Raw genomic sequence first — 25,663 nt, 5'->3', positions numbered from 1 at the left:
AGGTTTCCTGGTCTTTAAAACCTTGACTGTATTTGTGTGAACATCATTTAGCATTAAACCCCAGCTGAACGATTCCCTCTAAACCAGTGTCCACACTCGCGGACCACCTAACTCCACAAATATCCACACATCGTTTTTCTAAAACAGATTACAAATCGCCTGAAAATGGTACAAACAAGTGGAAACATGTGTGATGAAGGTGTTGCTCTGGGCTATATCATGCAATCGAAATCTTGAAACTTAAGCTCGCTCCATTGCGGAGATATTCCCGCGAGAGTGCGGAAAACTGAAATGTATTTATTTATTTCAAATGTTACCAATATACTCACGGACCACTAGGGGGCGCTCACGGACCACCGGGAGAAGCACTGATCTAAACCTTTTATTCCCCCCCCCCCCCCCCCCCCCCCCCAGGTCTGCCCGACCGCCCCTCTGCTCCCATTAAGTTTGAGTCGATTGGCTCTGAGCGCATCACGCTCTCCTGGCTCCCCCCGAAGGACGACGGCGGCTCCAGGATCACAAACTACGTGATCTGGCGCCGCGTGGCGAGCAGGAGCACCTGGGTGATCGTCACCAACGAGCCCAAGGAGCGCGTCTGGACCGTCGAAAACCTGATGGCCGGGCACGAGTACATCTTCCGCATCATGGCGCAGAACAAGTTCGGAGTGGGAGAACCTCTGGACAGCGAGCCGGAGGTCGCCAGAGACCTCTACGGTGAGAGGGTTTATGACTTTAATACTTCGGACTAGAGCTAGTCCAAATATTAAAGGTGGTTTACCCCCCCCACCTTCCCTCAGTGTATGAGGTGTTGCTGCGTACTGAATGTAATGAGTGATATTAAAGGTGCCCCCCACCTTCCCTCAGTGTATGAGGTGTTGCTGCGTACTGAATGTAATGAGTGATATTAAAGGTGCCCCCCCACCTTCCCTCAGTGTATGAGGTGTTGCTGTGTACTGAATGTAATGAGTGATATTAAACGTGCCCCCCACCTTCCCTCAGTGTATGAGGTGTTGCTGTGTACTGAATGTAATGAGTGATATTAAAGGTGCCCCCCCTTCCCTCAGTGTATGAGGTGTTGCTGTGTACTGAATGTAATGAGTGATATTAAAGGTGCCCCCCCTTCCCTCAGTGTATGAGGTGTTGCTGTGTACTGAATGTAATGAGTGATATTAAACGTGCCCCCCCCCCCCTTCCCTTAGTGTATGAGGTGTTGCTGTGTACTGAATGTAGTGAGTGATATTAAACGTGCCCCCCCCCCTTCCCTTAGTGTATGAGGTGTTGCTGTGTACTGAATGTAGTGAGTGATATTAAACGTGCCCCCCCCCCCTTCCCTTAGTGTATGAGGTGTTGCTGTGTACTGAATGTAATGAGTGATATTAAACGTGCCCCCCACCTTCCCTCAGTGTATGAGGTGTTGCTGTGTACTGAATGTAATGAGTGATATTAAAGGTGCCCCCCCTCTCTTCCCTCAGCGCCCCCCGGGCAGGTGGAGAAGCCGAAGGTGAGCGGCGTGACGCTGGACGCCATGACGGTGAGCTGGGAGGAGCCTGAGGAAGATGGAGGGACCCCCATCACCGGATACTGGCTGGAGAGGAAGGAGACCACCGGGAAGCGCTGGACCCGAGTGACCCGGGACCCGATCCGACCAATGGGAATGGGCGAGAGCTTCACTGTGAGCGGGCTCATCGAGGGCTCGCAGTACCTGTTCAGGGTCTGCGCCCTCAACGCCGCAGGGCCCGGGCCCTACAGCGCCCTCACAGACCCCATCTTCGCCAGAGACCCCATCTGTAAGAGCCTCTGCATTATTAACACAGTTATTAGAGAAAGAATAAAATCATATTTTTTTATGTTTTTGCAAAAATAAGTCATTTTATGGATAAATTCAGAGTTCAGACATTTTTAATCAGTTATTTTATCCATCTCAGAATTTTTTTATTAATTGTATGTGAATTTGTTACAAAATTGTCCAGCAGTTAAACTGTCAGACAATATAATTATAATTGCAATAATCCCTTAACGATGTTTTGTCTTCAGATATAAATCCTGTGTGTCTGAGATTATTCCTAACATTTGAATGAATATTCTGATTTTTGGAATAAATCATGTTTTTTTTGTTTTTACAAATAAAGTTAAGACATTTTTAATCATTGTTAAATTCATCTCAGAATGTATTCTTTTTTCAACATTTTAATTTTATGTGAAATTAATTAAAAACAGTTAAATTGCCAGACAACATAATTAAAGTTACGAAAACCCTTAACGAGTCTTCAGATATAAACCCTGTGTCTGAGATTAGAGAACCACATGTTTCTGTGCACCGAGCAGGAAGCTAACACCTGTTTATCTCCTGTAGCCCCGCCCTCTCCCCCCACCCCCAAGATCTCTGATTGGACCAAGTCCTCTGTGGACCTGCACTGGATCCCGCCCCTGAAGGACGGAGGCTCCAAGATCATTGGTTACTGGGTGGAGTCCAAGGAGGAGGGCACCGAGGCCTGGGTGAAGGTGGGACACTTTCCTGAGAGCGTTCACACTTTAGAGACCCTGATGCTGATCGTAGAAACTGAGACCTGTTTCTGTTTTCAGGCGAAAGAGACGGAGATCCGCGGCACCCGGCTGGTGATCGCCGGCCTGAAGACTGGCGGAAAATATAAGTTCAGGGTGACCGCTTTCAACGCTGCCGGTAACGGAGAACCGGGAGAGGTTCCCGAGGTGCTCGAGGTCAACGACAGAACCAGTGAGTGCTCTGAGAGTTCAGACAGATCCTCATCTCTCACCTTCCTTTTTTCTTTTTCTTAAACAACACATACACTGTCAAAGACACAACAAAACAGGTGTGCAGGTTGTCCATTTCTTTTAACCCTCCCCCTACAGAATAAGAAAACATTAATCGTACAAAAACATTTAAAATGATAGACAAACAGCTGAAATCACAGCACAAAAAACTAAAACGAAACATCAACCACAGAAAACATGTGAAAAGGTTGAGATTAATGTTAGTCATGGTCAGGGGCGCCATAAGGGGGTGAAAAGTTAGGACGATTCTAAGGGCCCTTGATTGACAGGGGACCCAAAAATTGTTGAACATTAAGAAAACATTTGTAAGTAACCTTTCATCAATCATCAATAATTAACATTAATATAACATTATATTGATAATGTACTCTAAACTTACGATTCATTTAACTTATTTTTGTTCGAAAAGTTCATTATCCAAATCCTCTGTACACCCCCCTCTATTTACATGTAATGGTTTGGTCCTGTCTCCAAACGCTGTGCAGCACCGCATTTTCTAGCAGAGTGAGAGCATGTGAGGAGGGATGCGAGTACTTACATGTGTACGACTAACTCAACGTCTCAACGACTAACAAAGTCAGGCTTTCAAAAAAGAAAAGAAAGGAGAGAAAGACAAGAGAGAGGGACTAAAGGGCGACAGTATGTCACCCAGTCTGATTTAGCGCCACCATCAGGCCTTTTCATTTCCATTTCCGTTTTGTTGTCCATTTACACTTTAATACCCGCTTATTTTGTAGAAGCCTGTACAGGTAGAGTTATTTAAAGCATCAATGAGTAGGTTGGGTTCTGGAGGTGTGGTTACAGCAGTGTGCTTGGTTGGCATGGCCTGGGCCTGGTGGCGGGGCCCAATGTTATATCTTTCCATGGGGCCCAAAATCCCTGGCGGCGCCCCTGGTCATGGTTGACTAAAGTAAATTGTTCTAATTCATCCATCCATCCATCTTCTCCCGCTTATCCGTGGTCGGGTCGCGGGGGTAGCAGTTCCAGCAGAGAGCCCCAAACTTTCTTTTCCCTGGCGACATCAACCAGCTCTGACTGGGGGCTCCCAAGGCGCTCCCAGGCCAGCGAAGAGATATAATCCCTCCACCTGGTCCTAGGTCTACCCCTTGGTCTCTTCCCAGCTGGACGTGCCTGGAACACCTCCCTAGGGAGGCGCCCAGGTGGCATCCTAACTAGGTGCCCGAACCACCTCAACTGGCTCCTTTCGACGCGAAGGAGGAGCGGCTCAACTCCGAGTCCCTCCCTGATGACCGAACTTCTCACCTTATCCCTAAGGGAGACACCAGCCACCCTGCGGAGAAAACCCATCTCGGCCGCTTGTATCCGCGATCTCGTTCTTTCGGTCATGACCCATCCTTCATGACCATAGGTGAGGGTAGGAACGAAAATGGCCCGGAAGACCGAGAGCTTTGCCTTCTGGCTCAGCTCCCTTTTCGTCACAACGGTGCGGTAAAGCGACTGCAGTACCGCTCCCGCTGCTCCGATTCTCCGGCCCATCTCACGCTCCATTGTTCCCTCACTCGAGAACAAGACCCCGAGATACTTGAACTCCTTCACTTGGGGTAAGGACTCATTCCCTACTTGGAGTGGACAGTCCATCGGTTTCCTGCTGAGAACCATGGCCTCAGATTTGGAGGTGCTGATCCTCATCCCAGCCGCTTCACACTCGGTTGCGAACCGATCCAGTGAGTGCTGAAGGTCGCAGACCGATGAAGCCATTAGAACCACATCATCTGCAAAAAGCAGTGGTGCAATCCTTAGTCCACCGAACTGCAGACCCCCTCCCCCATGACTACGCCTCGAAATCCGATCCATGTATATTAGAAACAGGATTGGTGACAAAGCGCAGCCCTGGCGGAGGCCAACCCTCACCGGAAATGGGTCCGACTTACTGCCGAGGACCCGGACACAGCTCTCGCTTTGGGAGTACAGAGATTGGATGGCCCTGAGTAGAGACCCCCTCACCCCATACTCCCGCAGCACCTCCCACAGTAACTCCCTGGGAACTCGGTCATACGCCTTCTCCAAGTCTACAAAACACATGTAGACCGGATAAGCGTACTCCCAGGCCCCCTCCAGGATCCTTGCGAGAGTAAAAAGCTGATCCATCGTTCCACGACCAGGACGGAATCCGCATTGTTCCTCCTCAATCTGAGGTTCGACTATCGGCCGGACCCTCCTTTCAAGTACCTTAGAGTAAACTTTCCCGGGGAGGCTGAGTAGTGTGATGCCTCTGTAATTGGAGCACACCCTCTGATCCCCCTTTTTAAAAAGGGGGACCACCACCCCGGTCTGCCACTCTTTCGGTACTGTTTCCGACTTCCACGCAACGTTGATGAGACGTGTCAACCATGACAGTCCCTCAACACCCAGAGCCTTCAGCATTTCCGGGCGGATCTCATCCACCCCCGGGGCTTTGCCACTGTGGAGTTGTTTGACGACCTCAGTGACCTCCCCCCGGGAGATTGGTGTTGATCCCCCGTCATACTCCAGCTCTGCCTCTAACATAGAGGGCGGAGTTGTCGGGTTCAGGAGTTCCTCAAAGTGTTCCTTCCAACGCCCTAACACTCCATCAGTTGAGGTCAACAACGTCCCATCCTTACTGTACACAGCTTGGATGGTTCCCTGCTTCCCCCTCCTGAGGTGTCGGACAGTTTTCCAGAACAACTTTGGTGCCGCCCGAAAGTCCTTCTCCATGTCTTCTCCGAACTTCTCCCACACCCGCTGCTTTGCCTCGGCCACGGATGAGGCTGCTGCCCTTCGGGCCTGTCGGTACCTTGCAACTGCCTCGGGAGTCCCCCGGGATAACAAATCCCTGAAGGCCTCCTTCTTCAGTCGGACGGCTTCCCTGACCACCGGTGTCCACCAGGAGGTTCGAGGGTTACCGCCCCTTGAGGCACCTAGGACCTTGAGACCACAGCTCCCCGCCGCGGCTTCGGTAATAGAGGTTTTGAACACCGACCACTCTGGTTCAATGTCCCCAACCTCCACAGGAATGCCCGAAAAGCTCCGCCGGAGGTGTGAGTTGAAGGCCTCCTGAACTTGGGCCTCCTCCAGACGTTCCCAGTTCACCCGAACTACACGTTTGGGCTTACCAGGTCTATCCAGAGGCTTCCCCCGCCACTCGACCCAACTCACCACCAGATGGTGATCAGTTGACAACTCCGCCCCTCTCTTTACCCGAGTGTCCAAAACATACGGCCTCAGGTCCGATGATACGATAACGAAATCGATCATGGACCTTCTGCCTAGGGTGCTCTGGTACCACGTACACTTATGAGCATCCTTATGTTCGAACATGGTGTTTGTTATGGCCAATCCATGACTAGCACAGAAGTCCAGTAACAAACCACCACTCCGGTTCAGACCAGGGGGGCCGTTCCTCCCAATCACGCCCCTCCAAGTGTCTCCATCATTGCCCACATGTGCGTTGAAGTCTCCCAGCAAGATTAAAGAGTCCCCTTCAGGAGCCCCATACAGGACTCTTTCCAGGGTCTCCAAGAAGGCCGTATACTCTGAACTGCTGTTGGGTGCATAAGCACACACAACAGTCAGAGTTTTCCCCCCCATAACCCGCAGGCGTAGGGAGGCGACCCTCTCGTCCACTGGGGTAAACTCCAACAACGAAGCACCTAACCGGGGACTTGTGAGTATCCCCGGTTAGGTTTGTTCTAATTCAGTTAAAAAAATATTCTTTAGAGTCATTGCGTGCCTATTGATTTGAACACGATCCGTGTATCCATCATTTCCTGGTCTTCTCTAAAGAAGAGGGACCAATGGAAATGTTGTCATGTTGCCGTTGTTCAGCATGGAAACATTCATTAGCTAACAATGACATTATTGTTCTATTAATATAAAGGGAGGTCAGGTACTCTTTAAAGCAGCTGCTAGTTATGGGTACTTTTTACTGAAGTACACTTCAAAGCCTCTTTACTTTCACTTGATAAAGAAGTTTAGTCAGTACTTCTACTTTCTCCAGAGTATCTTTAAACACGAGTATCTGTACTTCTACTTGAGTCCAGGATGTGTGTACTTCTACTTGAGTCCAGGATGTGTGTACTTCTACTTGAGTACAGGATGTGTGTACTTTTACCATCTCTGACCTCCAATAATTATGAAGATTTGGACATGAAGTATGAATGAGGGACCCTTTTCCTGACTTAAATATGTTGCATACCGTCCTTCTCTAACACTGATCTCCTACCCAGTTGCTCCTGAGGTGGACCTGGATGCCTCGGTGAAGGAGAGGATGGTAGTCCACGCCGGCGGAGTGATCCGGATCATTGCCTACGTGTCGGGCCAGCCGGCCCCCGAGGTCACATGGACTCGAGATGGTGCCGCGCTGCCTATAGAGGCAGTGGTGGAGACGACCGGAATCAGCTCGTCTCTGGTCATCAAACCCTGCACCAGGAAGCACCTGGGCGTCTACACGCTGACCGCCAAGAACGCCGGCGGAGAGAAGACCAAGAACATCACTGTGGAAGTCCTGGGTAAGCAGATCCGGCACATTAGACTCAATTGTCTGAAGGTCAATGGTTATCTGGTTGTCTTTTTTTCCATGTTATCCTGAAATAAGGTCCGTGTAGCAGTTGTGTGTCATGTGACCGTGCTGTAGCTCCTCTATAGCCCAACATTAGCCGCCTTTAGCTTAGTGGTGGTGACGTGAAGTCATGTGACCGTGCTGTAGCTCCTCTATAGCCCAACATTAGCCGCCTTTAGCTTAGCGGTGGTGACGTGAAGTCATGTGACCGTGCTGTAGTTCCTTTATAGCCCAACATTAGCCTCCTTTAGTTTAGCGGTGGTGACGTGAAGTCATGTGACCGTGCTGTAGTTCCTTTATAGCCCAACATTAGCCACCTTTAGCTTAGCGGTGGTGACGTGAAGTCATGTGACCTTGCTGTAGTTCCTTTATAGCCCAACATTAGCCTCCTTTAGCTTAGCGGTGGTGACGTGAAGTCATGTGACCGTGCTGTAGTTCCTTTATAGCCCAACATTAGCCTCCTTTAGCTTAGCGGTGGTGACGTGAAGTCATGTGACCGTGCTGTAGTTCCTTTATAGCCCAACATTAGCCACCTTTAGCTTAGCGGTGGTGACGTGAAATCATGTGACCGTACTGTAGTTCCTTTATAGCCCAACATTAGCCGCCTTTAGCTTAGCGGTGGTGACGTGAAGTCATGTGACGTGCTGTAGTTCCTCTATAGCCCAACATTAGCCGCCTTTAGCTTAGCGGTGGTGACGTGAAGTCATGTGACCGTGCTGTAGTTCCTCTATAGCCCAACATTAGCCTCCTTTAGCTTAGCGGTGGTGACGTGAAGTCATGTGACCTTGCTGTAGTTCCTTTATAGCCCAACATTAGCCTCCTTTAGCTTAGCGGTGGTGACGTGAAGTCATGTGACCGTGCTGTAGTTCCTTTATAGCCCAACATTAGCCACCTTTAGCTTAGCGGTGGTGACGTGAAGTCATGTGACCGTGCTGTAGTTCCTTTATAGCCCAACATTAGCCGCCTTTAGCTTAGCGGTGATGACGTGAAGTCATGTGACCGTGCTGTAGTTCCTTTATAGCCCAACATTAGCCTCCTTTAGCTTAGCGGTGGTGACGTGAAGTCATGTGACCGTGCTGTAGTTCCTTTATAGCCCAACATTAGCCGCCTTTAGCTTAGCGGTGGTGCCGTGAAGTCATGTGACCGTGCTGTAGTTCCTTTATAGCCTAACATTAGCCTCCTTTAGCTTAGCGGTGGTGACGTGAAGTCATGTGACCGTGCTGTAGTTCCTTTATAGCCCAACATTAGCCTCCTTTAGCTTAGCGGTGGTGACGTGAAGTCATGTGACCGTGCTGTAGTTCCTTTATAGCCCAACATTAGCCTCCTTTAGCTTAGCGGTGGTGACGTGAAGTCATGTGACCGTGCTGTAGTTCCTTTATAGCCTAACATTAGCCTCCTTTAGCTTAGCGGTGGTGACGTGAAGTCATGTGACCGTGCTGTAGTTCCTTTATAGCCTAACATTAGCTGCCTTCAGGGACCAACACAGAAATGCCTATTAACCCTCCGTTTCCCCCCAAGACGTCCCCGGGCCTGTGGGAATCCCCTTCAATGCGGAGAACCTGAGCAGCGAGTCCTGTAAACTCAGCTGGTTCTTCCCGGAGAACGACGGAGGCTCGCCCATCAGCAACTACATCGTGGAGAAGCGTGAGGCCGAGCGTAAGGCCTGGACTGCCGTGTCCTTCACCGCCAGCCGGCAGAACGCCGTGGCTCAGGGCCTCACCACGGGCAAGTCCTACTTCTTCAGAGTCGCCGCCGAAAACGCCATTGGGCTCGGACCCTTCATGTGCACCGCCGCCGAGATCCTCATCAAAGAACCCATGAGTGAGTCCATCTACAATCAGGAAGTCTGAACCATGAGAGGAGGGGCATTTAGAGGAGTCACAATTTCATTGATAAAACAGTCAATCCTATAATCAAGTAAAATATAATTTAAATAATCCCATAGCTAGTTCCCATCTGCAGATCCTGTGTGTCTGAGATTGTAGAACACATTCAAACTGAAAGTCTAAAAACTATTTTCAAGATACATTTGGATGTCAACAAAAGAAAATAATCATACTTTTGAAGTTTTTGTAAAAAAGGAAACATTGTGAAGTCAGAAGTCCAACTTTGTATCTATAAATATGTCCCTGAGCAAGTCACTTCACCCCCAACCCAAATTGCTCCTGATCAGATTTCCCAAAGTACTGAATGTATGTAAGTTGCTTTGGGTAAAAGAGTCTAAGTGACATGTAATGTAATATCCAGACAGATATAAAGTTTACCTGTCCCCCCCAGGTGTGCCGGACCGCCCTGAGGAGCTGGAGGTCACCAAGGTCACCAAGGACCTGATCAGCGTCACCTGGAAAGCCCCGAAGTTCGACGGCGGCTCGGAGATCATCATGTACATGCTGGAGGCGCGCATGATCGGCAAAGACAAGTTCAGTCGTCTGACCAAAGACCCTCTGATGGAGAGGAAGTTCACGTTCGACGGTCTGCGGGAGGGCGACACCTTCGAGTTCAGGGTCATCGCCGTCAACGAGGTCGGGCCCAGCAAGCCGTCCTTCGGCACCAAACCCATCACCTGCAAGGACGAGCTGGGTGAGTTTCAGGAGATTCAAATCAGCAGGTCATCTCAGGGGTATTCCCATTCATATCTCATCAGAATCAGAACCAGAATCAGAACCAGAATCAGAACCAGAACCAGATTCAGAACGAGAATCAGAACCAGAATCAGAACCAGAATCAGAACCAGAATCAGAACCAGAATCAGAACCAGAATTAGAACCAGAATCAGAACCAGAATCAGAACCAGAACCAGAATCAGAACCAGAACCAGAATCAGAATCAGGTTTATTACCAGGTAGTTTGACACTTACGAGGAATTTGACTTGGTGTTGTGGTGCATACATAACAGTAATACAAACATTAAAAACACAGATAGAAAACTATTTTGAGAAAACTATAATAACTTATAGTTACAAATATAGTAACATAAATATGGTCAGAGAAAATCATAGAAATACAAAAGTAGAAAATAAAAACTCCCAATAAAAATATGTAAACAACAACTAGATGATATATCTCCTTTGGAAGGAAAGAGCCGTGCAGTTGTTATAAACTAGTAGTACTGGTACTTTCAATATCAGCTCACAATCAGTCTCCCTGTCTCACAGAGCCGCCCACCATCGAGCTGGACTTCCGCGATGCGATCGTGATCCGTGTGGGCGAGAGCTGCCTGCTGCAGGGCCGCTACAGCGGGAAACCGTCCCCGTCCATCCTGTGGTACCGCGAGGACGAGGAGCTGAAGGCCGACAAACACGTGATGTTCAAGAACACGCTGACCACCATGTCTCTGGGCCTGATGAAGGCGGAGCGCAGACACAGTGGCAGATACGTGGTGGTGGTGGAGAACAGCACCGGCTCCAGGAAAGGGGTCTGCAACATCACCGTGGTCGGTACGTACAGATGTTGATACCAGCCGGCGTAAAATCGTATTAATAAAGATGAAGTGCAGCAGCTGAACCATGAATTAGACAGAAAAAGAAAAGGTCCATGCATAGACCCCTGCGGGACACCACCCGTTTGCTTTTAAAGTACTATTAGTAGGTTTTCAGATGCGAATAATTTGATTTTTGATATAAAAATGGTTGAAGAAAACTTAAAAGCAAAAAACTTCAATATAAGATAAAAGGATAAATATAATATTAAATAATCAGTGGATTATTTTCGAAATATATCTGATTAAAAAGGAAAAATAGAAAAAGATGTAAAAAATATATATTTTTTAAATATATACAATTTATTTGAATTAAGATTAAACCGTGAAAATGAAAAATTATTAATAATTTTAGATTAAAATATATTTTAATCCTAATAAAAATGAAAAATACAATTTATTTTTGGTTCAAGCAGCAAAGTATCGCTTTGAAAATAATATCTGAAACTGATCAGATTATATATTAGATTAGATATTGTAAACTAAGAAATATAAACATATTTTCCTACAAAACACAGAAGTGACCTCAGCCAAACACCAAATATGTATATATTTCTGTAGTTTACGTCCAAAGAGGCAGCAACAGAATGGGATATGGATGATAGAAAGACGGGGTCTCAGAGTAGATATTTATTGCTGTATCGGTTGATCACATGGTCTCCTCCCTGCAGACCGCCCAACCCCGCCTGTCGGCCCCGTGGTGTTTGAGGAGGTGCACAGGGAGTTCATGGTGATCTCCTGGAAACCTCCTCTAGACAGCGGCGGCGTAGACGTCTCTAACTACATCATCGAGCAGAGAGACACCAACCGCGAGGCCTGGACCACCGTCACCTCCGCCAACACCAAGACCTTCTGCAAGGTGAGCAAAACCCCATCCAGGCTCCTGTCCACCAGACTCCTGTCCACCAGACTCCTGTCCACCAGACTCCTGTCCACCTGACTCCTGTCCAACAGACTCCTGTCCACCAGACTCCTGTCCACCAGACTCCTGTCCACCAGACTCCTGTCCACCAGACTCCTGTCCACCAGACTCCTGTCCACCTGACTCCTGTCCACCTGACTCCTGTCCAACAGACTCCTGTCCACCTGACTCCTGTCCAACAGACTCCTGTCCACCAGACTCCTGTCCAACAGACTCCTGTCCACCTGACTCCTGTCCAACAGACTCCTGTCCACCAGACTCCTGTCCACCAGACTCCTGTCCACCAGCCTCCTGTCCAACAGACTCCTGTCCACCAGACTCCTGTCCACCTGACTCCTGTCCACCTGACTCCTGTCCACCAGACTCCTGTCCAACAGACTCCTGTCCACCAGACTCCTGTCCAACAGACTCCTGTCCACCAGACTCCTGTCCACCAGACTCCTGTCCACCTGACTCCTGTCCACCTGACTCCTGTCCACCAGACTCCTGTCCAACAGACTCCTGTCCACCAGACTCCTGTCCAACAGACTCCTGTCCACCTGACTCCTGTCCACCAGACTCCTGTCCACCAGACTCCTGTCCACCAGACTCCTGTCCACCAGACTCCTGTCCACCAAACTCCTGTCCACCTAACCCCAGCCTGACTCCTGTCCACCAGACTCCTGTCCACCTGACTCCTGTCCACCAGACTCCTGTCCAACAGACTCCTGTCCACCTCAGCCTGACTCCTGTCCACCAGACTCCTGTCCACCTGACTCCTGTCCACCAGACTCCTGTCCACCTGACTCCTGTCCACCAGACTCCTGTCCACCAGACTCCTGTCCACCAGACTCCTGTCCACCAGACTCCTGTCCACCTGACTCCTGTCCACCAGACTCCTGTCCACCAGACTCCTGTCCACCAGACTCCTGTCCACCAGACTCCTGTCCACCAGACTCCTGTCCACCAGACTCCTGTCCAACAGACTCCTGTCCAACAGACTCTTGTCCACCTGACTCCTGTCCACCAGACTCCTGTCCACCAGACTCCTGTCCACCAGACTCCTGTCCAACAGACTCCTGTCCACCAGACTCCTGTCCAACAGACTCCTGTCCACCAGACTCCTGTCCACCAGACTCCTGTCCAACAGACTCCTGTCCACCAGACTCCTGTCCAACAGACTCCTGTCCACCTGACTCCTGTCCACCAGACTCCTGTCCACCAGACTCCTGTCCACCAGACTCCTGTCCACCTGACTCCTGTCCACCAGACTCCTGTCCACCTAACCCCAGCCTGACTCCTGTCCACCAGACTCCTGTCCACCATACTCCTGTCCACCTGACTCCTGTCCACCTGACTCCTGTCCAACAGACTCCTGTCCACCTAACCCCAGCCTGACTCCTGTCCAACAGACTCCTGTCCACCTGACTCCTGTCCACCAGACTCCTGTCCATCAGACTTCTGTCCACCAGACTCCTGTCCACCTGACTCCTGTTCACCAGACTCCTGTCCACCTGACTCCTGTCCACCAGACACCTGTCCACCAAACCCTAGCCTGACTCCTGTCCACCAGACTCCTGTCCACCAGACTCCTGTCCATCAGACTCCTGTCCACCAGACTCCTGTCCATCAGACTCCTGTCCACCTGACTCCTGTCCACCTGACTCCTGTCCACCTGACTCCTGTCCACCAGACTCCTGTCCACCAGACTCCTGTCCACCTAACGGCAGCCTGACTCCTGTCCAACAGACTCCTGTCCAACAGACTCCTGTCCACCAGACTCCTGTCCACCAGACTCCTGTCCACCAGCCTCCTGTCCAACAGACTCCTGTCCAACAGACTCCTGTCCACCAGACTCCTGTCCACCAGACTCCTGTCCACCTGACTCCTGTCCACCTGACTCCTGTCCAACAGACTCCTGTCCAACAGACTCCTGTCCACCAGACTCCTGTCCAACAGACTCCTGTCCACCTGACTCCTGTCCACCAGACTCCTGTCCACCAGACTCCTGTCCACCTAACCGCAGCCTGACTCCTGTCCACCAGACTCCTGTCCACCAGACTCCTGTCCACCAGACTCCTGTCCACCAGACTCCTGTCCAACAGACTCCTGTCCACCTCAGCCTGACTCCTGTCCACCAGACTCCTGTCCACCAGACTCCTGTCCACCAGACTCCTGTCCACCAGACTCCTGTCCAACAGACTCCTGTCCACCTGACTCCTGTCCACCAGACTCCTGTCCACCAGACTCCTGTCCACCAGACTCCTGTCCACCAGACTCCTGTCCACCAGACTCCTGTCCACCTAACCGCAGCCTGACTCCTGTCCACCAGACTCCTGTCCACCAGACTCCTGTCCACCAGACTCCTGTCCACCTGACTCCTGTCCACCAGACTCCTGTCCAACAGACTCCTGTCCACCTCAGCCTGACTCCTGTCCACCAGACTCCTGTCCACCTGACTCCTGTCCACCAGACTCCTGTCCACCAGACTCCTGTCCACCAGACTCCTGTCCACCAGACTCCTGTCCACCAGACTCCTGTCCACCAGACTTCTGTCCACCAGACTCCTGTCCACCAGACTCCTGTCCACCAGACTCCTGTCCAACAGACTCTTGTCCACCTGACTCCTGTCCACCAGACTCCTGTCCACCAGACTCCTGTCCAACAGACTCCTGTCCACCAGACTCCTGTCCAACAGACTCCTGTCCACCAGACTCCTGTCCACCAGACTCCTGTCCAACAGACTCCTGTCCACCAGACTCCTGTCCAACAGACTCCTGTCCACCTGACTCCTGTCCACCAGACTCCTGTCCACCAGACTCCTGTCCACCTGACTCCTGTCCACCAGACTCCTGTCCACCTAACCCCAGCCTGACTCCTGTCCACCAGACTCCTGTCCACCATACTCCTGTCCACCTGACTCCTGTCCACCTGACTCTTGTCCAACAGACTCCTGTCCACCTAACCCCAGCCTGACTCCTGTCCAACAGACTCCTGTCCACCTGACTCCTGTCCACCAGACTCCTGTCCATCAGACTTCTGTCCACCAGACTCCTGTCCACCTGACTCCTGTTCACCAGACTCCTGTCCATCTGACTCCTGTCCACCAGACACCTGTCCACCAAACCCTAGCCTGACTCCTGTCCACCAGACTCCTGTCCATCAGACTCCTGTCCACCAGACTCCTGTCCATCAGACTCCTGTCCACCTGACTCCTGTCCACCTGACTCCTGTCCACCTGACTCCTGTCCACCAGACTCCTGTCCACCTAACCCCAGCCTGACCGATGTCCACCTGACTCCTGTCCACCAGACTCCTGTCCACCTGACTCCTGTCCACCAGACTCCTGTCCAACAGACTCCTGTCCACCAGACTCCTGTCCACCAGACTCCTGTCCAACATACTCCTGTCCACCTGACTCCTGTCCACCAGACTCCTGTCCACCTGACTCCTGTCCACCTGACTCCTGTCCACCTGACTCCTGTCCACCAGACTCCTGTCCACCTGACTCCTGTCCACCTGACTCCTGTCCACCTGACTCCTGTCCACCTGACTCCTGTCCACCAGACTCCTGTCCACCTGACTCCTGTCCACCTGACTCCTGTCCACCTGACTCCTGTCCACCTGACTCCTGTCCACCAGACTCCTGTCCACCTGACTCCTGTCCACCTGACTCCTGTCCACCTGACTCCTGAGCATGTTTCATCCCTAGTGGGGGTCTCTAACAGAGGTTCTCTGTGGTGGGTGTTTTCTCTCAGATCCCGAAGCTGACGGAGGGCCGTGAGTACATCATGAGGATCTCTGCGGAGAACATGTACGGCATCAGCGACCCGCTGGAGTCCGAGGAGATGAGAGCCAAAGATCTGTTCAGTACGTTATGACCAGGGTTGGGAGGGGTACCTTAAGTACATAATCTGTTACAACTACTAGTTACCTATAGCTAGTTATAGTATATTGATCTGTATTTGAAAATGTATTGTAGCAAATAATATGAGTAATATTGTAATGTAAGTAACTGTAATGGAATATTACGCAATCCTGTCACATCACACTGAAAGATCTCATACTTTATCTTTGTATTGTTTCTGTTCTGATTTTATGTTATTATGAAAAATCGCATGTGTTATTATTATTATACTATCAGTACTGGAGTAAAAGTACTTGGATACACCTGATAACCCTGTGTGCTCCCTGCAGGGGTCCCTGAGGCCCCCGAGATGCCCACGGTCAGGGAGGTGTACGCCACCAACGCCCTGGTGCTGTGGACCCGGCCCCGCGACGGAGGGAAGCCCATCACCAACTACATCCTGGAGAAGAAGGAGCCTGCTGCCAAGAGATGGTCCCGGGTCACCAGGGAGCCGCTGTACCCCGCCACCCAGTACCGCGTGCAGGACCTGGTGGAGGGCTGCGAGTACGAGTTCAGGGTGATGGCCGAAAACGAGCTGGGCACCGGGGACCCCAGCGTCCCCTCCAAACCCATCCTCGCCAAGGACCCCATCGGTAAGAGCTGCACTCAAATATTTCGATTTATTTTTAGTAAATATTTATTATTATTACAGATTTTCTATCCATTACATCCTACGTCATTTTTCTTGTATAATTACAAAAAACTCCTCCTGCATGATTACATTTGGTTTCGCAAAACAATGCAAAATATAAGCATTTTATTTATATTTGGTGTTATCTTTTTATGTTCAGAAGAAATATTAGAATCTAATTGAATGACACATTTCTAATTAGTTATTTTTATTATCATTGTTATGTCTGGATAAAATATTAGCATCGCATTAACCATTTTGTAGCATTGTTTTTTAGCATTAGTTATTAGTATTATCTAATTTATTTCCATGCTAAATATAATTAATGTATTAAGACATTTATTTATTATTTTGAAGTTATTTAACAAAATAAATATCTTAAAATTATTTAAATTGATGACGTAGCTCTTTATCTTCATTAGCAGCTGCATTAATTGTCTTGCTAAATGTTTACAGCTCTGTACTTACTCCACCATAAAAGACCTTTGACACAAACACGTTGTTGATTCTTGTTCCTATGTTTCCCCCTGCAGTGTGCCCCAGCCCCCCCCGTGACCCCCGAGTCCTACGACAAGACCAAGGACTCGGTCAGCCTGAGGTGGAAGATGCCTCGCCACGACGGGAAGGGTCGTATCTTCGGCTACCTGGTGGAGTACCAGAATCCCGGCGCCGTGGAGTGGCTTCCGGCTAACGAGACCCCGGAGCAGTGCCCCGACCTTCACTACGTGGTGACGGGCCTGGAGGACGGAAAAGAGTACAACTTCAGGATATTCACAGTCAACGCCGCCGGCAAATCTGACCCCGCGTTTGTTAAGACCAGCGTCAAAGTGCACGACAGGATGGGTACGCCTCTGACATGTTTTAGATTAATTTTGAATATATAGATGATACCAAAACATCCTGGTCAATAACATTATATTATTTGTCATTTGCTTCATTTGTTAAAAATACATATGATGTCGTCTCAGTACGTCATGGAATTATGATAACTGATGGACAGGATGCACACAAATGTAGCTAGCTGCTAAATGCATGTGACTCAGTTTCAGAAAAAAATCTAGTTTAAAATGTGTAACTATAATATTATTTAATTTCAACATTTTGAAATAGAATATAATTAAATGATAGAACAGATAGATTTTTTCTCGGAAGCATCATAAGTGTTTTCTATTGATCAGCTGGTTAATAATCTGCAAAATAAATCTGTTCATGAACAAATGGATAATTCTTCCTTTTAAAACGTATTAAAAACTTTCTTTAAATGTTAAATTCTGTGTTTTTATTGTCCACAGAGGAACCTGAGCTGCTGCTGGATGCCAACATGGCGCGGGACCACCTCGCCATGCTGGGATCCGACATCACGCTGAGCGCCACCATCAAGGGAGTGCCCACGCCCACCGTCAGCTGGAAGAAGGATGACGGAGACGTCCCCGCTCACATCACCGTGGCCGTCACTGCCAGCGGCAGCAAGGTCTTCATCCCCAAGAGCACCCGCGCCGACTCCGGCAACTACACCCTCACCGCGGAGAACGCCGTCGGCAAGAAGTCCATCACCGTGGTCGTGCTTGTTCTGAGTAAGTAAAATGCCCACCAGATGTGGAAAGAAACTTTAGGCTAGTTTCCATGTTAGCAGATAGCATATCTCTTCAGGCTAGTTTGCATGTAAGCAGCTTAGTTCAAGGTAGTTGACATGTCATCAGTTAATTTCAGGATAGATAGCATATTTGCATTTAGCGGCTAACTTTTGGTTAGTTATCATGTTAGCAGCTAGCTCAGCAGCTCTCAGGTATTTCATTACTTGTGAAGCACTTGCACCTTTGATGTATTTTATTATACCTCTACCTACCTTGTTTCCTCCAGACAAGCCTTCCCCTCCTAGAGACCTGGTGATCTCCGAGATCACCAGCGAGTCCGCCTACCTGACATGGAAGGCTCCTGAGGACAACGGTGGCGCTGTCATCTCGCACTACGTGGTGGAGAAGAAGGACGTGGCGTCCGACCAGTGGGTCCCCGTCTCTGCATCCAATAAGAAGCCCAGTCTGATGGCGCTGTACCTGATGGAGGGAATCCAGTACCTGTTCAGGGTGGCTGCTGAGAACCAGTTTGGCAAAAGCGCCTACGTGATGACCCGGACCCCCATCAAGGCCCTAGACCCACTCTGTGAGTTCACTAAAACATTTTTCGAAACAGCTAACACAATCATAAAACAGAAAGGAGATTACATTACATGACATGCCACTTCTTAGACGCTTTTATACAAAGCAACTCACATACTCAATGCTGTGGGCAATCCCCACAGGAGCAGTTTGGGGTGAAGTGTCTCAGGGACACAACGACATGCTGACTGCAGTAGGATTCGAACTTGCTATCCTCTGATTCGAAGATCAGCGCACTAGCTCACTGAGCCACAGCCTCCGATATATGGTAGAACTCCCAATAATCACCACTAACTTCTTCTTTCCTCTCTTCCAGACCCCCCCGGCCCCCCCAAGAACCTGCACCACACTGATGCAGATAAGACGGAGGTGTGGCTGGCCTGGGAGTGGCCCGAACGCACCGGGGGCAGCGAGATCACCGGCTTCATCGTGGAGCACCAGGAGGACGGCCAGACCGACTGGGTCCCCTACAAGACCGTCAGCGACAACCACGCCCACGTCACCAAGCTGATGGAGGGCAAGACCTACCGCTTCAGGGTCAAGTCCCAGAACGCCATCGGCGTGAGCCGGCCCGACACCACCGTCCCCATCACCTGCCAGGAAAAGACATGTAAGAAACAGGTTTTTTTCTTTAATTTGCAACAGAAAATGTAGGAATAAAAATACAATAAAAATGAATGAGGTTAGCCATAAAACAAAATGACACACTTTTTGGAACCGCAAAACAACTTATTTCACTGACATTTTTGCAAATATTTATCTGAAGACGAAAATAACTTGACTTTAGAGAGTATTTATTGACTAACACTCCAAACCAATTGTACAACTAATGGATGATCCACAAAGAATAATGCTAAAAGTCCACTTTAAATATTGTCTAAACCAGAAATGTCATTCAGCATGAAAAAACCAAAGCATATTTGACTCAAGAAATCTTATTCGACTGAGACCACAACTAACAGAGGAAGTCTTAATTGACAGGCCTGATAACATGCTATCATGGTTATGTTTCTCTTTCAGTGCCACCAACTATTGAAGTTGATGTGAAGCTCATCGAGGGTCTTGTGGTCAAAGCTGGCACTCCTATTGCCCTGCCGGCTAAGATGACCGGTATCCCCACTCCCACGGCCAAATGGATGAGCGATGGCAAGGAAGTTGTATCTGAAGGCCGCTTCAACATTGAGACTGTTGGATGCTCCACCATCCTCAGCATCCCACAGACCCAGAGAGGAGACACCGGAGAGTACCTTCTCACCGTGGCCAATCCCTCAGGAAGCAAGACCGTCGCTCTGCACGTCACTGTGCTGGATCTCCCCGGTCCACCCATCTCACCCATCAACATCTTGGAAGTCACCCCGGATTACATGATGATCCAGTGGAGGGCACCCAAGGATGATGGTGGCACGCCCATCACAAATTACGTGGTGGAAAAGAAGGATGTGAAGAAGCCGTGGGAGCCCTGGTCCGTGGTTAGCTCCGGCGGCACCAGCACCAAGGCTAAGGTGTCCCGGTTGGAGAAGGGTCGTGAGTACATCGTACGCGTCCGAGCAGAGAACAAGATTGGCCTTGGTGCAGGGCTCGAGAGTCCTCCCACTATTGCCAAGCACATGTTCAACCCTCCCGGTCCTCCAGGCCCGCCAGAGTGCTCTGATATCACAGAGAACGCTGTGACAGTGGAGTGGACCCTGCCGGACTACGATGGAGGCAGCCCCATCAGTGGATATGTGATTGAACGCAGAGAAATGACAGGAAAGTGGATCCGTGTCAACAAGACTCCTGTGCTGGACCTCAGATACAGAGTCTCAGGCCTGTTTGAAGGCAACAGCTATGAGTTCAGAGTGTTTGCAGAGAATGTTGCCGGTATCAGCGGGCCTTCTATGAACTCCAACCCCGTAAAGGCCACTCGTGCCATCACTAAACCTGGACCCCCTGGCAATCTTAAACTGAAGGACTGGAGCAAGTCCTATGCAGACATCTGCTGGACCAAGCCTAACAGAGACGGAGGCACTCCTATTCTAGGCTATGTGGTCGAGGTTCAGAAGTCAGGGTCCGCTCAGTGGGAAATAATCTCTAAGGACCTTGTCAAGACGTGCGCCTTCAGAGTGCAAGGCTTCATTGAAGGAATGGAGTACAGGATCCGCATCAAAGCCACCAACAAGGTAGGAGACAGTGAACCCAGGGACCTGACTGAGACCGTCTTAGCTAAGGACATTTTGGTGCCCCCTGAGGTTGTTGTCGACGCATCCTGCCGCGACTCTCTGACAGTCCGGGCAGGCCAGATCATAAGTTTGATCACCAGGGTGAAGGGACGACCAGACCCAGAGATCACATGGACCAAAGATGCCAGAGCCATGGCCCGGGACAGACGCACCGAGATTAACAACAACTACCCAATGTGTGAACTCGTCATCAATGAGGCCGTCAGGTCAGACTATGGTAAATATGCCATTCTCGCCAAGAACAGCAGTGGACAAGCACAGGCCACCATTATCGTCAATGTCCTGGACACACCAGGACCTTGCCAGAACCTAAGAGTGGCCTACGCCACAAAGAAGTCCTGCATGGTGTCCTGGGAAAACCCAGAGGACAACGGAGGCACAGAGATCAATCAGTACATTATTGAGTGCCGCCAGCCCAGCCAGAGAGCATGGACTGTAGTCGCCAATGACTGCACCAAGCGCCAGATGAAGGCCCCTCTAACTGAAGGCTGCGAGTACTTTTTCCGTGTCAGCGCAGAGAACAAGATCGGTGCTGGTCCAGCCATTGAGTCCAAAGAGCCTGTGCTGGCAGTGGATCCCATCGAGAAGCCGGGCGAACCAATTGACTTCCATATCGCTGAGATCGGCAAGGACTTCTGCTTCCTCAAGTGGAAGAAGCCTGACTACGACGGTGGTAGCCGTAACATTGCTTATCATGTTGAGAAGAAGCCAAAGGAGGCTGAGGAGTGGGAGAGGCTTCACAAGGGCGCTATCAAGGAGACCTACTTCATGGCTGACAGGTGCATTGAAAACCAGTTGTACCAGTTCAGAGTACAGACGAAGAACGAGGGCGGCGAGAGCAACTGGGTGACCACACCTGAAGTCCTGGTAAAGGAACAGCTTGTGGAGCCTGAGGTCAAGATCAAACTGGACGCAACACTCGTGGTCAAGGCAGGAGACTCCATTCATATCGAGGCGATAGTGAAGGGCAAACCACAGCCTGTAATCAAATGGAACAAAGATGAGGAAACCCGCGAGATAAGGAAGGGCCTCAGGCATACGCTGGAATCTGGAACCGACTTCTCAAAGCTGCTGATAACCGCTGCCAGACGCACAGACAGTGGTAAATATCTTGTCACTGCCTCCAACAGTGCAGGAACCGCCTCTGCTCATGCTAAGGTTAATGTCTTGGATAGACCCGGCCCCGTCATGGATCTGAAGGTGTCTGGTATCACCACTGACCGGTGCCATCTGTCCTGGGAAGTCCCAGAGGATGATGGTGGCTGCGAAATCTACAACTACATTATTGAGAAATGTGAAACCAAGAGGGGAGTCTGGTCAGTCCACTCTAACGCCATCATCACCAACAAAGCTAAAGTCACTCGTCTCATCGAGGGCAACGAGTATATCTTCAGAGTCCGTGCTGAGAACAAGATGGGTCCTGGGCCCGCGGAGGAGAGTGAAGCCATCGTGGCCGGCACCCAGTTCAGTGTACCTGGTGCTCCGGAGGCACCAGAGATCACCAAGATTGGCAAGCACGAGATGACGGTGGAGTGGTCTGAGCCCGAAAAGGACGGTGGAAAGTCCATCATCGGTTATCTGTTGGAGAAGAGGGAGGAGCACGCCGTGAGGTGGTCTCCTGTCATCAAGGAACCAATCCCTTCAACACGTTACACCGTGACCGGACTCCTGCCCCTCCACGACTATCAGTACAGAGTCAAGGCGGTTAATGAAATTGGCATTGGCAGCGCAAGCAAGCCTTCACTCGCCATCACCGCCAAGGACACCGTTGGTACGTAACCAATATTAATGTTAACATCAGAATCAGAATTGCTTTATCCGCCAGATGTAAAACGGAAATTGTTATTTGTTGAGACGGAGCACAGAAAAACAAGTTAAGCAAAATAATGATCTACGTTATTCTACATTGTAAGCAAGTTGAGAATAACACTCCGCTCCCACATAATGCACAGCCCATAGTGTACAGCTGTCGATTCAAATATAGATCTTTAGAAGCAGTCTGTGTATTTAGCTTCACACACCCTCCTGTGTTCCTACAGAGCCTCCAGCGCCTCCCACCAACCTGAAGGTCGTGGACAGCACAAAGTCTAGCGTCTCTCTGGGCTGGACCAAGCCTGTATCCGACGGTGGGGCTCCCATCATCGGATACGTTGTGGAGTTGAGGCTGCATGGAAGCGCCAAGAAAGGAGATGACGGCTGGAAGAGGTGCAACGTGGCGGCTCAGCTGGTGGTGTGCGAGTTCACCGTCTCCAGTCTGGATCAACAGATTTTGTACGTGTTCAGGGTCTCGGCCCAGAACCAGGTCGGCATGAGCCTGCCCTGCGAACTGGAGGCACCTGTGATCCCCAAGGAGATCCTAGGTAAGGACTTTTTTAGTTTTACATTTCCTGTATCGTAACTAGAGGAGCAAATAGTCCCACTCAAAAGTGAAAAGAACAACTTTTCCATGTTGGTAAATGAGCATCCTTGCAAAGAAATAAATATGAATGTGTGAGTAACAATAGAAATCAAAAACAGTCCAGATTTTTTTTTAATTTGTAGTTCCTAGTTCCCAATTTGTAGAGATTGATTTATGACATTCTAAAGCTTTATTTCGGCCAAAGTGTTTTAAAGCTCCGAACAAAGTGTAATTTGTGGCCTGCTCCTCCCCACAGAGGCTCCAGAAGTAGACCTTGATGCAAACCTGAAGCAGGGCCTGTCGGTGCGAGCCGGCTGCCCCATCAGGCTGTGCGCCACCGTCAGAGGCCGACCCCCTCCTACAGTTAGCTGGCGGAGGATGGGCCTGGACAACGTGGTGAGGAAAGGGAAGGTGGACATCATCGACACCATGACCTTCCTCATCATCCCCGACAGCACACGCAACGACTCGGGCAAATACTGCCTGTCGGTGCGCAGCCCGGCGGGAGAGAAGGCACTGTTCGTCAACGTCAAGGTTCTGGGTGAGTTTAGTGTAATAATGCACAGCAGGTCACCTTAAGATCAAGTCCTGGGTGAGTTTAGTGTAATAATGCACAGCAGGTCACCTTAACATCAAGTCCTGGGTGAGTTTAGTGTAATAATGCACAGCAGGTCACCTTAACATCAAGTCCTGGGTGAGTTTAGTGTAATAATGCACAGCAGGTCACCTTAACATCAAGTCCTGGGTGAGTTTAGTGTAATAATGCACAGCAGGTCACCTGAACATCAAGTCCTGGGTGAGTTTAGTGTAATAATGCACAGCAGGTCACCTTAACATCAAGTCCTGGGTGAGTTTAGTGTAATAATGCACAGCAGGTCACCTTAACATCAAGTCCTGGGTGAGTTTAGTGTAATAATGCACAGCAGGTCACCTGAACATCAAGTCCTGGGTGAGTTTAGTGTAATAATGCACAGCAGGTCACCTTAATATCAAGTCCTGGGTGAGTTTAGTGTAATAATGCACAGCAGGTCACCTTAACATCAAGTCCTGGGTGAGTTTAGTGTAATAATGTAGAGCAGGTCACCTTAACATCAGGTCCTGGGTGAGTTTAGTGTAATAATGCACAGCAGGTCACCTGAACATCAAGTCCTGGGTGAGTTTAGTGTAATAATGCACAGCAGGTCACCTTAACAACAGGTCCTGGGTGAGTTTAGTGTAATAATGCACAGCAGGTCACCTTAACATCAGGTCCTGGGTGAGTTTAGTGTAATAATGTACAGCAGGTCACCTTAACATCAGGTCCTGGGTGAGTTTAGTGTAATAATGCACAGCAGGTCACCTTAACATCAAGTCCTGGGTGAGTTTAGTGTAATGATGCACAGCAGGTCACCTTAACATCAAGTCCTGGGTCAGTTTAGTGTAATGATGCACAGCAGGTCACCTTAACCTCAAGTCCTGGGTGAGTTTAGTGTAATAATGCACAGCAGGTCACCTTAACATCAGGTCCTGGGTGAGTTTAGTGTAATAATGCACAGCAGGTCACCTTAACATCAGGTCCTGGGTGAGTTTAGTGTAATAATGCACAGCAGGTCACCTTAACATCAGGTCCTGGGTGAGTTTAGTGTAATAATGTACAGCAGGTCACCTTAACATCAGGTCCTGGGTGAGTGTAGTGTAATAATGTACAGCAGGTCACCTTAACATCAAGTCCTGGGTGAGTTTAGTGTAATAATGCACAGCAGGTCACCTTAACATCAGGTCCTCGGTGAGTTTAGTGTAATAATGTACAGCAGGTCACCTTAACATCAAGTCCTGGGTGAGTTTAGTGTAATAATGCACAGCAGGTCACCTTAACATCAGGTCCTGGGTGAGTTTAGTGTAATAATGCACAGCAGGTCACCTTAACATCAAGTCCTGGGTGAGTTTAGAGTAATAATGCACAGCAGATCACCTGAACATCAAGTCCTGGGTGAGTTTAGAGTAATAATGCACAGCAGGTCACCTTAACATCAAGTCCTGGGTGAGTTTAGAGTAATAATGCACAGCAGGTCACCTTAACATCAAGTCCTGGGTGAGTTTAGTGTAATAATGCACAGCAGGTCACCTATACATCAGGTCCTGGGTGAGTTTAGTGTAATAATGTAGAGCAGGTCACCTTAACATCAGGTCCTGGGTGAGTTTAGTGTAATAATGCACAGCAGGTCACCTTAACATCAAGTCCTGGGTGAGTTTAGTGTAATAATGCACAGCAGGTCACCTTAACATCAAGTCCTGGGTGAGTTTAGTGTAATAATGCACAGCAGGTCACCTTAACATCAGGTCCTGGGTGAGTTTAATGTAATAATGCACAGCAGGTCACCTTAACATCAGGTCCTGGGTGAGTTTAGTGTAATAATGCACAGCAGGTCACCTTAACATCAAGTCCTGGGTGAGTTTAGTGTAATAATGCACAGCAGGTCACCTTAACATCAAGTCCTGGGTGAGTTTAGTGTAATAATGTACAGCAGGTCACCTTAACATCAAGTCCTGGGTGAGTTTAGTGTAATAATGCACAGCAGGTCACCTTAACATCAGGTCCTGGGTGAGTTTAGTGTAATAATGCACAGCAGGTCACCTTAACATCAGGTCCTGGGTGAGTTT

General features: G+C 49.5%; 1 protein-coding gene across 1 annotated transcript in view; it reads left to right on the top strand.

Moving 5' to 3' along the window:
* Positions 1-25,663, top strand: part of ttn.1 (titin, tandem duplicate 1) — a gene marked incomplete in the record, with an annotated part of 218,433 nt that overhangs the window by 122,997 nt on the left and 69,773 nt on the right. Inside the window, 19 exon segments of the mRNA XM_034229211.1 lie at positions 415-714; positions 1,473-1,787; positions 2,354-2,502; positions 2,584-2,734; positions 7,002-7,283; positions 8,852-9,154; positions 9,611-9,913; positions 10,489-10,770; positions 11,483-11,670; positions 15,471-15,582; positions 15,910-16,212; positions 16,784-16,794; positions 16,796-17,093; positions 17,543-17,824; positions 18,111-18,410; positions 18,723-19,016; positions 19,427-22,396; positions 22,665-22,985; positions 23,280-23,564. Coding sequence (XP_034085102.1) covers positions 415-714; positions 1,473-1,787; positions 2,354-2,502; positions 2,584-2,734; positions 7,002-7,283; positions 8,852-9,154; positions 9,611-9,913; positions 10,489-10,770; positions 11,483-11,670; positions 15,471-15,582; positions 15,910-16,212; positions 16,784-16,794; positions 16,796-17,093; positions 17,543-17,824; positions 18,111-18,410; positions 18,723-19,016; positions 19,427-22,396; positions 22,665-22,985; positions 23,280-23,564 — 7,449 coding nt within the window.

Source organism: Gymnodraco acuticeps, unplaced genomic scaffold, assembly GCF_902827175.1.
Source record: "Gymnodraco acuticeps unplaced genomic scaffold, fGymAcu1.1, whole genome shotgun sequence".
Lineage (NCBI taxonomy): Eukaryota > Metazoa > Chordata > Actinopteri > Perciformes > Bathydraconidae > Gymnodraco > Gymnodraco acuticeps.
Note: the sequence above shows the minus strand (reverse complement) of the source record. Positions and strands in the feature narration are given on the sequence as shown.